At 33.2% G+C, this 12,922-nt stretch overlaps 1 protein-coding gene across 5 annotated transcripts in view; it reads right to left on the bottom strand.

Annotated features, from left to right (window-relative positions):
• The window catches only part of ADGRB3 (adhesion G protein-coupled receptor B3), a 739,102-nt gene that overhangs the window by 445,120 nt on the left and 281,060 nt on the right, over window positions 1–12,922 (bottom strand). For 4 of the 5 annotated variants that reach the window (XM_032340376.1, XM_032340375.1, XM_032340373.1 and 1 more), the window contains one exon: window positions 1,842–1,952. In XM_032340376.1, the coding sequence (XP_032196267.1) occupies window positions 1,842–1,952 (111 nt within the window). Of the gene's footprint in view, window positions 1–1,841; window positions 1,953–12,922 lie in introns of those variants that run through there. The other variant, XM_032340377.1, reaches the window with a different exon arrangement.

The following is a 12,922-nucleotide window of genomic DNA, read 5'->3' as shown; positions in this document are numbered from 1 at the left end:
AAATCATGTGTTATTATATTTTAGATACAAAACAATGTTTGAAAAAGAATAAGTAAATGAAAAGATAAGATAGTAATTTCTCATTAAGAAAACATCAAGTTCCTTGTGATTTGAAACTGCAAAAAAGGTTTTGGCTGAGAACTGAATTCTCTTGGTTTATGTCACAGGCAAAAACTGAATTTATATAAAATCTCCTGGCCAAACTGCACAATATTTATGCATCAACTAATTTTACCATATTATTGGGAATTTTAAAATGTGGCTCACCATTTCACTCCCAAATGACCCCATTTTTAATAAATTTCAGCAAGCCAGTGACTGCCACCTCTTGTGCAAAAAGGAAGAACATCTATAATCTTGCAGAAATGCCCCTGTGAGATGGCACCAGGAAGAGGCTGAGTCATCAGCCCACGCCCTATGCCTCTAGTTGGAGTCTAATACTCCCCAATCTCTGGTCAGTGCTTGAGACTTTTTGCTCCGTGAAAGGGAGAAAAATACATTTAATAATTTTAAAATTTACCTGACCCTCGCAATGCACTTTTGGGCCTGTTCGAGCAAACACTAAAAATATGTCACCTTTCGTTAAGTAAGAAGCTGCAGCAAAAGCAATCCAGATAAGCAAGTTTTCTTCATTTCTGGGTCTAGCTGCAACATATATATATGCTAAAAATATGTCCTTAAGGTAGAATTTATTGTAAACGTTCTTTCTGTTCTGAAGAATTCTTTGACCCTACTTACAACTAATGTGTTAAACTCTACTACTCACCCATTACCAAGAGCACAATCCGTTAAGAATATTTGCATTTTTAAGTTGTAGATTCAAATTTAATGTTCATAATAAAAAGCATAAGAACATATAACTAAAGGAAATATTCTTCAAGAGAATTTCATCAAATCAGTCATCATCATGTCAAAAAGCTGGTCAAGTATTTGAAACTTCAGTATTAATGGTAAAACAGATCATCCAGATTAGAATGTATAAAACTTTATAAAGACATAGATAAAACTGTTAGTTTGCAATTTCCTGAAATAAAATGACAGCTAAAAATGTTCACAACACAGTTTAAATACATTTTCATCTAAGAATGTACTACATGCAATGTAAACAGATGGAATTACAGCCCATTTATTATGATGAACCAACATATGAATGCATTTAATTGTGCTATATATATATATTTCCCCCCCCAAGGGAGGTATTTGAAACTAATCTGATTAGTTTAGGATTAAAAATTTTACAAACCAGAAAGTGATTTTTGTTGATATTTAATTGTTTAGAATGTATTTATGGCTTACTAATAAAGACTATCAATTTTTTATTATTAAGCTTATACAGCAAAACTCTCTTTTCAAATAAAAAAATAAATTCTGAAAAAAGTTTCTAATTTCCATACCTTTTAACATTTAATATTTATATGATGTATGACATTTGAAAAAATGTCACTCAACATCTATTGCTAAGTTAAATTTCATCATTTAAAGTCCTATTTAAAATTCTAGTTCTGAAAAGTCCTATAATAACCAATTTTTGATGAAATAACTGTTGACTTTCTTTAAAAGTTTAAGGATACATGTTAAGAAGTTAATTGACATGAGTAAATAATAATATGTAAATCCTAAATGTCCCATACTGAAAACAGCATAAATCTTACACATTTTTTTGGTGCGCTTTTCAACTCAAAGCTACTTCATTTATGGACTTTAACTGGTGACGAAAAAAAAATGGTTCAAAAAAATATCAGCTCCAAAAACTGACAAATGTGCAGCAAAAGATTATGAAAACATGCAGTGGTTTCATTAAATTAACAACAATAAATAGAAAAATGTAACTAACGTATTACCAGTTTGTGCCATAAATTTAGCAGCATCAGCTTGTTCCTGAGGGACCCTTTTTTCATGAACAGATCGAGGTCGCTGACTTTTAATTGTATGATCTCCCATCATTCCAAATTCTAAAGACAGAATAAAGGTATATGAAAGCTTGTGTGTAGACATTTCTCACAAATTACATTACTGTCTCATGCAATATGTTCCTACATATACCTAGAAGTTACTGATTAAATTTACAGTTTTAAATTTTCGAGGTTGATCTACTTGGAATATTTCTAAACTCAAGTCAAAAAAAATCTATAAACAAGAGCAAGGTTTCAAGAAACAGTAACAGTTGATAGAATAACATCAGGTTTTAAGTCAGCTTAATTAACAAATAGTGTACGCTTTTCTGAATGTTTCCAAGCAATTCATCAGAAAAAATACAACCACAGTGTTAACTGTTGTTTTTTAGAGAGAGAATTCTGACTGCATAATACCCCCTTGCTCTCTGAGTAGTAACCACCGCCCACCCCCACCCTGAGGTTTTCAACACTTACTCTTGAGGAATGAATGAATAATCCTGTAACCTGGCTTTCCTAAGGTAAACAAACATTCACTTAATGGAGTATTTGTCCAAAGATGGAGTTGATCTTACTGTCCTTTGAAAGCTCTTAGATACTGAAGTGATTCTAATTCTCTCCTGCCCTATGTCCCAACAGTTGCTCATCCCTTTTCTAACCACATGTAAGAGAGTGTTTTCTCTTTTAAAAGTTCTGTTTAAAAAAGGAATGGCTCCAGGTTTCTGTTATTTCGTCCTTTAATGTTCTACCTCCTATGAAAGACAAAAATATCTGGGCCTAACTCAGTGACAATGGGGAAGGGGAAAAAATAAGTTGAACGAAAAACAGACTCCATGTAATATATTTTTGAAAAATTCATATGCTTGGAATTCTGCAAGAGTTGCATGCTTCTGACACTGTTGCTGTAAAGCAGTGCTGTTTTAGTAAGACAAAAGCCAAATTTATGGGATAGTTGTTGAGTCTGGCTCAGGGGAGGGAGGGAGGGTGTCAGGAAGGGGATTCCTGAGGGGCAGGCTATCACAGTGTTTCTCTTACATCAAGGCAATTGCTGGGCCCTTAAGACCAGGACTTGGATACAAGACAAAGATGATTGAGTCAAACATGTTCTAATGATAGTACAGATACATCGCCAGAACCAACATCAATATTTGGGAATGTATAATTCTACCTTTTCCAATTAATCTTTAGGCTTCTTCTAAAACAATACAACGTACTTTGTGCAATTGAGCAGTGTGTTTTGTAAGCACTAAGTCTACCCACATTTTTATTTTACGTAAGGAGGAAAGACGATAGCACACATTTTTGTCCATCCTGGTGAGTTCTCACATAAAAATTAAAGTGTGGCACCTGACAGATTGATTTGTCAGAAATTCTTTCCAGATATTCTACCCAAGAGAACATCCCAAGAGACATCTGAGAAGACCAAATGTGTGTTTGTTTTTGTCAGTTTAGATAAAATCCAAGGCAGGAAATGGAAATTTTCATAAAATGTCAGTTGGCTTAATCTTGTAAAATCCATCATTATTTTCCATTGCCACCAACATCCTGTCATTCCATTCATTTATGTATGCTGCCTAAACTATGTTTCATTATGCTAATAAGAAGCATCCAATAATCACATATCATTAAACGATTTTGGAAATTGACTGCTTAGAAAGTTTATATCTAGACTCTTATGTACTACCCAGTATTTTAAAATATTATATATAACTGAAAATTTTGGGAATCTGAAACAGCAAAAGAAATTCAGTAGTAATTTTTATTAACATTATGTTTTTCCTTCAGTCCTCTTGAATTTATCATTTAAATTGTGTTTGTGTGCATGTCTACCCCTTAGAACATTTAAGTCAGAGTACATGTATGCATAAATAAGTTGCAGGTTTTAATGGTCACATTAACAAAGCTTTGGCACTGGGAGGGAAAAGAATATTCAAAAAAATTTTTTTTCTATGCCTACAACATTTTTTTTCTGCTGCTGCTCCTTTTTTTTTCTTTCCTTACAACTTCTTTTAGTAAGTAACTTTATTACCTGTTCTAGAAGAAGACAATTCTTCAAGTCAATGACAGTGTGAAAATAGCCTATAATCTGTTTTCTAAGAATAGGTAATTTATTCGTATGAGGACTATAATCTTGAAATTTACAGGTCCAAGTATGTTGGTAGGCACTGCTGAAATAATTTTAAGAGTGTCATATTAAATTTTTAATGATTTCTGAAGTTTAAACACAAGTAAAGTACTTCTCTTAAAAGCAGATATTAGCATCTCTGTGAACTATTTCATATTATTAGCTGGAATGCGGTTTAAATCTCTCAAACAGGTATGATACAAATTAAATTTCAGTATTCTTCACTGGAGTCACTTCTACTCAATTCTACTCATCATCAAAAATCAATGTTATGTGAACATTAGTAGCTGCTACTTAATACTGGGATACTTAACACTCGGTTACAGTATTTAAGAAGAAATTCTTTAATCATCTATTACCTTGATTATGTATTTTTGTATAACTGAACGTTTCAAACGAAAATTTTGATTATTTCTGTCAATATAATTCATCTGGAAAACTACTTTTAAAACATGAGAACTAATAGGATGGCTTGATATAACTAAATTCCCTGTAAGGCAGAAGACATGCATTTATTTCTTTTTCTCAGGTGGAAAAACAACACTATGGTGGTATTTTTTTAAAGTTCCAGACCTATTGTTTCTGACCTAAAACAATCTCAATTTGTAAGTGAATCATGTAAACTATTATCTAACCAAGTGAATTTCTTTTGCTAATGTTTATGTGCCAAGTGTTTGAAAAAAAAATACATCTTTGTTTTAGGGTTGTTGTCAATGGTAAGATTTAATAACAAATGTTTTGGTTCCATCCATATGTCACAATGAGATATTTTCAAAACATGAGTGCTCCTTTCATGATGATTTGATTTTCTTTTCTTCTAGTGAAAATAAAGGCCAGCTGGATCATCCAAACTTAGAAAAAAACAAGGTATTAGTTTTGCTATCATTTTCTTATGTGGTGAATGTGGGTTGAGGTAAACCTTAAGCATATCATGCTCTCTGGATAATAAAAGTCTTTCATGGGTTGTTGATTTATACTCATATGATTCTGAGTTGGCAAAGATAATATACTACATTAGTTACACAAGGAAAATAGCATAACCAAATAAAAAGATGATCTGTTTTGTGTAAGCAATGAAAAGCAAGTTATGAGATCAAATGAAGGAATGTGCAGCATAATATTGTGTATGTAAATACAGTACATGGCTTATGAAAATACAGGGTTATTTCCTATATATTTATGTTGATGGTATCAATGAAGTGGTGGGTAAATAACTGTATGCATGTATAAAACTCAAATGACTGCTGATGACTTTCATATTTAGGCACATTTTTCTCATACAATCTTTCAATGTGCGTCTTAATAAAAAACCAGTAGTCTCTGGAAGTAAGACTTACTCAAAGCTACATGAAAGAAAGGTTTCGAAAACTTGCTTTCTTAAGAATAGTTTTATATCTTCTCTTCCCCCAGCCAGAAATATATAAGAGGATCATTAAGAAACAAATAGACTTGAAAACTGACTCTTGACAGTCAGTAGTTAGTTGTGAAGTTTTTGTCTGGAAATCAAGGGTTATAATAACATGAAATCACAGTCATCAATAAATGAAAGCATACACACATCCATTTGCTATTTTACCAAGTGTTTACTTTTCAATGTGCAGGCAAGTGGTGCATGAGATTATCTGATAAGTTATTACTGCAATCTGTTTTGCGATATAAATACTAATTTTACTTGTTAACTGACTTTCCTTGGAATTTCCATAGAAACACCCCTAGCCTGGCCATGACTCCTTCTCAACAATTTCTCAAAGTTATGACTTACTTACATTCTATCATCAACTCGCACTACTCTTTGTCTTGGAGATGGTTAAACCACTGCACCGTTTCTATTATCTTTCTCTGTATGAAATACCCATTTTTCTATCCATGCCTGCAGTAAAACACCTCCCCATGTCCCACTCCCTGAATTATCAACCAGTCATAATCAGGCTGTCTTTCTAAATTTCTATTTCATAATAATGGACTTTCATTTTAATTTTCAGATTGTTTTATTACTTGTACTAGATTATAAACTTCTTTGAGAAGGAAATATGCCTTATGAGTTTTAAAATCACTTCCTGCTTTGTACCTAGCTGAGATTCATTATTTATGTATTTTATAAATATCGTTCATGTTAAGAGTTGCTTCTCCAAAATGCAACTTTCTAGATTCCCAGAACCCTTTCTTAAACTTGCTTGGTGAACAGTTTGATGGGGAAAAATAATAAAATTTTTAGTTAAGTACTTGAAAGGTAGTCAAGTATGATCATGATGCTCGACATTTCTTTATCCATTAAATATATTTAGATTATTATCTAAATAATTGCAATATTACTTTTTTTAAAAAAGAAACTTAAATCTCACTAACCTAAAAAAAGTTTAATGCCTTAACAACAAAGCTTAATTTTTGTCAGTAAACATTTAGTAATTACTTACATGTTAGGCACTAAAGTTACAAAGATAAATGAAAAATAGTCTCCGCTATTCTGAAGTTCATAGTCCATGGAAATCCAAACATTTGGTATATATAATATTATTTATTTTAATCAAAATATGAAGCTCCACTTAAAACCCAGTTTTCATGTTAATTTCCTAAATATCACCCTTAACTAGAATGGCTTGCTAATGTGTCTCAAAGAGAAAATAAAACTTTTCAGCCATGCAGCTGGACATTTGAAGTGACATTCATTCGTCATAGTATGACAAGTAAGGATATTGAATGTATAACTGGTTGGCACAAGAAATATTCTATCATCTGGCTGGATTATGGTGGTATAGACAAATAAAGTCTGTTAAGAAGCAACCAGACATTTTTATAAAATAAGATTATTATATGTGTTCATTCATTTTTACACTTTTTGCAAATGGAGTTGTCACAATTGTTTTGTATCCACATTTTTGGTGCCTATCATAGCTGGGAGGTATTTAGATAGTGAAGAGCAGTCCAGATTATCAGTCACTATGATATCTTCCGGTTTTCTGAGTTTTTAAAAAATGTTTTGTGACCTTTGATCAGACTTCAAAATTATATTCTCTCATTCAAAAGCTATTTGAGTGCCTACAGAGTCAGGTGCTTTATGGAAAGATAGAAATGTTGGGGGAAAGACTACAATCTGTAATATCAAAAACATTTCTAGACTGGAAAGGATGTTAGAAACAAAGAATATTAAAATTAGACATCATTAGTTGAAATCCTGAAGGACACTGGTTAAAAATATTATTGATTATAAATATACTAATTTCATTTTCCCCAAGAACCAAACAAGGATAGAATATGTGGATAAAAGACAATTTCCAAAGAATTCAAGAATGAGAGATAGATAAGAAATTAAGAAATATCACGAAATATGTTGGCTAATTGAATTTAAATAATAAAAAAGGAAATATCAGGAAATATTTAAAATAATTTTTGAGAAAACTAAATAAGAAGTATTTATAATAAAATAAATGAAGACATATTAAGAAACATTAGAAATCAGAGAAATCCATCATTAATATTTAAGGGGATAACTAATATTCTTTCCTTCAAATTATTTCTTAGTTTCATTGCCATAGTTAGATATCTGGTTACAGGAACCAAGAGGCTCTTTCTTACAATAACAAAGTAGAATCTTGTTTTTCAAAATACTCCCACAGAAATAATTTCATTAGGTAGTTGGCATGACTCTGTTAAGTAGATGGGTAATTTTATGCCACTTCTAAAAGTGGACAAAACAGGGAATCATCAAAGGGCATACTGCTAGTATGTTTATAGAAAATTTAAAATGTTTAGGAGTTTTCAGTTTTCAATTAGGTTGTTAAGTTACAAAACATAATATATAGTAGAAGCAATTTTCAAGTATACTTAGTGCATATTTTCTTTGACAATGATGTTATATTTTAATTTACCTTTATTCAAAATAGGAACTTTGAAATAATTACATATAATGATGAATTTATTTTTAGATCTCCTCAAATATGTATGTGAAAACTATATAACAAAACAATTTATTTAGAATAATTCTAAGAAATTTAGGGTATAAACCCTTATATCATCATTTTTATTCTGATTTTGTCACCCTTCTGGGAAATGTTAGTAAATTGGATGCACCGTTTCATGTAAGAAATCATCAATGTGTGTAATCATGTAGGAATTATTTGTTAATATTTCTTATACATTAGCCAATTGTATTTTATGACCTCATCTCTTTTTGAGGTCATGAATTTTTATAAACTACCAGTAATGATTTGCTTAAAAAACATCTATTTGTTGGTAATAAGGAAAATAAATGCAGAAACACATAAATGATAAATGCAATTCTACTTCTAATAGTAAACTAGTAGCCGAATGTGTTTCTTATTGACCTGTGTTAGAAATTAATTTAACACACTAGCATATCGGTGGCAAAATAAGATGCTTTACTGTGAGCTTTCACACCTCTGGCAGAGGACTAAACCTCTTACAGTATAAGATTTGAATTATCCTATTGCTAGAGTGGCCCCCAAAGATCCTAGGAAATCTAACATATAAGAAAGTGAACTAAATTGTCCCTGCATAAATATATTTTCTTAACAAGAACAGAGCTCAGTTGCTTTCCTGCCAAGCTCTCTGACATGTACAGTGATCCTCTGGGGGCAGAGTAGATTCTGTAGGGATTTCCAAATAGTGGGGAAGGCTGCTTTGGAAATGACAAAAGACTTGTCTTTCAGGCTTCTCTGGAAGGACAAAAATGAATGAGTCACCTAGTGATGTGAAGCCAAATTTTTCTGAAGGGAAACTGGCCCCAACAATGATTTAAGAACTTAAGAAATGTGTCGTAGGGGATGGGGAGAACTGAGGCAGTTGGGTGTTCAGGGTTTAGTACTGTAAGTTATTATTATTAATGGAAGATAAAGTGTGAAGGAGGGGGACAAGAGATACTCCTGAAGGGATTGGTGGGGAGGGAATCAGAAACCTCCCTTATGCCTTACTAAGAACCCTGGCATGTATCTCTATTTCACTAAATGTGAAATATTTGTAGGGGTTTAAGCAATAAGCAAAGAATCATGGTCTGATTTGAATTTTAGATAAGTTAATTGAGGAATTCAGAGCGACTATGGGGAACAAAATTAGGGCAGTACAAACTATGAGGAAGCTATTGCAATTGTCCATATAAGACTGTGACCAGGTTGAGAGGAAGGTTTGCTGAATAGCTTACTGGAAGCTCCTAGCTTGGGTGGGTAGGTGGATGGGGGTACCCCCACTAGATAAAGAAATAGAACCACCCACAAAACACTGGCCAGTCATAGCTTACTGCAGACTGAGTACATCTTTGGACCACTGGGTTCAAATTGTTGGCAACAAGAGCAATTTTCAGTGCCCCAAGAAGTTTATAGGAAAAGTCTTTTATAAGGAAATCTATGCTTAAAAAAATGAGACTTTTTAGTATGATATTTTTGATAGATGTTACCTTTGTATATATTATATTATGTATATCATGTTATATATATATATATATAATCAGGTATTTACTTAGACATTTTAAGAAAATTATTGCTCTCTAGTTTTGAATTTAATTATCCTTAAAATCAGTGAACATACATTCAAACTTGCTTCCATAAGTTATCATTATTAGTATTGAAGCCCATGTGGCATTCGATAGAGAACTAAAAATGTTTAGTTCAAAGCAGTACTTCATATACCTAAAGACAATTTTAACTGAATATAGAGAATATAGGCTAATGCTGAATATAGAGAATGGACAAATCAGTGGGCAACTGGCAGGTGCAGCTCTTATTTCAGAGCATCAAGCCTTAAGTTGTCTTGGCCTGTTTGCTCTTCTTGCAAAAGGGAACTCTGGGAACATGATTCCTAAAGTCTTTTTAAGCTCTAAAATTACATTTTTTCCCCTTAGGTCAGAAATTGGCCCATGAACATATGGACTATCTCTCAGCAGAAGAATAGGCCTAGAGGACCTGACCAAGCTTGATGAATGGGTCTGTACACAGACTCACATGCACTACAGTCTAAGTACAACAGAGTGGTCGTTGCTTCTAAACATTTTCTTAAGTCAAGCAGTGTTGAACAGTTAACTTAATCCATGTCTGAGCACTAAACCCCCCAAGGTTTACTTTGCATGTGAGGTCTCAAGTGCTCTAATACTTATTTAAACATATACTTATGCTATGCTGTAGCTAGCACCTACACTGGAGAGGGAATTTTTTTTTTTTTTTAAAGAAGGTTTATATGCTTCCAAAGCTATCTGGGAATTAATGAATTCAGGTCATTCCACAAACATTAAATAGGCCCTTACTATATTCCAGATGGGTTTTAAATGTGTGTCTTATATATAGCATGTATAGTTGGATTTTAAAAAGCCCATCTGATCCTCCTCTTTTTAATAGGAAATTAAACCCACTCACATTTATTATATTTGTTAAAATGTTAGATTTATTTATTCCATCTCATATTAGGGTTTCTCTTAAGTAAGTATCTTATTTTTTCTTCATTTTTCCCCTTTCCTAATATTTTTGGATTGATAGGAATTTTTTGTCCTCTAGATCTCTTACTTCAATTATTCAAGCATTATATACTAATTTTGTCACATGTACTGAAATGTATTTCTAAATCTATCAATATCTTAAGTGAATCAGTATCTGTACTCTTTCCCAAACCAACACAAGAATTTGGGTATGTGGTCACTTGTTCTCTGCTTTGACACTCTCATCATTTATTTCCCAACTGCTATATTTAGACACTGCTTCAATAATTTAGACTTAACCATTAGTTGTGTTAATTTCTTTGTAGATCTTCTTTCTTTGACTGTTTTTAATTTTGCTTCAGTATATCCTGTAACAGAGAGGGTCTAAAATTGATTTATCTTACCCTCACACTTGAATTTTCTTTTGGCTAGGCCTAGAAATTTAAGGTCAAGATGTTTTTTTTCTCATTGTACCTTGAAGATACATTTTACACTGAATCCTGAGATGTGGTATGGCCTTTGAGATGTCTTTTGGTAAGAGAATCTGCTTTTCTTTCTGGAAGCTTTTCTTTTTATCCTCGGAGTTCTGAAATTTTGCCAGCATGTGTCTAGACATTGGGCTTTTCCATTAAGTTTGCTTGGTACTCACTCTTCCCTTTAACTGCAAGGATCAGTACTTTGGCTGAGCACACTGAATTTGTTCTCTCCTATGCCAGCTTCCCCTCTTCTTGGTTTTATTCCATGTTCACTGTGGCGTTTGGGAGTTACTGCAAGCTACATTCTGCTTCCATCTCAATCCCCTACATACTCACTAAGAACTTCTCTGGGAAAATCGAACCTCTAATTCCTGATTTTTAAAGACTTAAGTGCACAACATACTACTCTCCATTTCGCTCTCTGAACACTTCTCTTTCCTACTTACAGAAACCCTTCCAAAGAGTGCCCTCGAATTCCTCACTTCCCACTCACCCAACTATGTCAGGCAATCTGACTCCAACCTCCTTCCTTGAATGAAACTGCTCTCTTGAAAGTCAGCTGCCTCTTAAAAACTGTCACACTCATCTTGATTCCTTCAGTTTTTGACACCCTCCCACTCTCCCCTATCCCACAACTTTTCTTAAAATGCTCACCTCCCTTGGCTTTCAAAACTGACAACTTGAATTTCTTCCTTCTCCTGCCTGCTTATCTGCCTCCTTAATTGCCTTAGTGACTCTTCATTCCTTAATGTGAGTTTTCCCATAGCTCCTGGCTTAATGTTCTTTCCCTCAAAAGTTCCAACCATTCCTAGACTAAAGTATCACTTTCAGGAAAACAACTATCAGTCCTTCACTCCTATGGGCCAATCTACATCTTCTAGACCACCTGTGCAACAGTGTCACCTAGATATTTTGCTGGCAAACTTAGCATTTATGGAAACAAGTTAATTATTTTCCTTTTGAGAGCTGCTCCTAGCTATGCATTTCACATTTATCTTTAATAAACATATAGTACTCAAAATTAATAGTTCTCAAATGAGTAAGCAAAAACAAAACTAAAAGCTGACCAGATACTGGAGAAAATTTTAGGTTTATCAAAATATCTTGATGGGCCCAGTTTGGTTATGCAAAGATAGACCCTAGGGCCAGACCTTGGAAAGGTGAGTAACATAACAAAGTAATAGTTGGAAATTTACTGAGGCTGTCAAGGACAAAAGGTGAGTCTTCTAGGGGACCATAGAAAAAGGAGGGGAGGGGAGGTTAATAGATCTTGGGAGAGGAATAAAGAGAGAGTTATCCATAAAAGTGGTAAAAGGATAAGATCAAAGGAGAAATTAGAAATTCCTTGAGGAAGGACTATCAGAAGCAATTTTAATAGCAGTGATATTAAGGTTTTATGTATACTATGCTGGGGGTGAATTACCTCTCCATTAGAGCCAACTTTTATTAAAAGCTTACTTAACCAGTGTTAGCGACAGTTAAAAGAAGATGCTAAAAGAAAAAGAAAGTTAATTTCATGTTGAGATTTGCAAGGAGCAGAATAGAAAGAATGGCCCCACAAGGAAACTACAAAGCAATGGTTGATAATATAGCTAAAATATGTGAATAGGAAAATATATAAGAAACACATGTGAATAGGAAAATATGTAAGAAATACATGTAACCCATCTCTCAAAGAATCCTTAGAAATATTAGGGAGATATTAAATTTCAAGTTCTAAATTACATGGCAGATCAAGCCAACTGTTTGTTTAAAAATTATAATAAAGATCGTCCACAGAAGGCTGAAGAATTTGGGAGCACATTGATATCAACTCCAGGATTATGAGCTGACATTCTTAAACTGGTCTCTAGGTAGTTCATATTGGTAATGTAGATCAAACAAAGTCCTTCTGCTGATTTCGTACTTTCAGCACCATGTGTTAATCTTAGCATAATTTAGCAAGGAGTCTAAAGTTGTTTACACATTATTGTAGGTAGAGGTTTCAATGGGGCTAGTGGCCAAGTGGCCA

This window comes from Mustela erminea, chromosome 4 (assembly GCF_009829155.1).
Source record: "Mustela erminea isolate mMusErm1 chromosome 4, mMusErm1.Pri, whole genome shotgun sequence".
NCBI lineage: Eukaryota > Metazoa > Chordata > Mammalia > Carnivora > Mustelidae > Mustela > Mustela erminea.
Note: the sequence above shows the minus strand (reverse complement) of the source record. Positions and strands in the feature narration are given on the sequence as shown.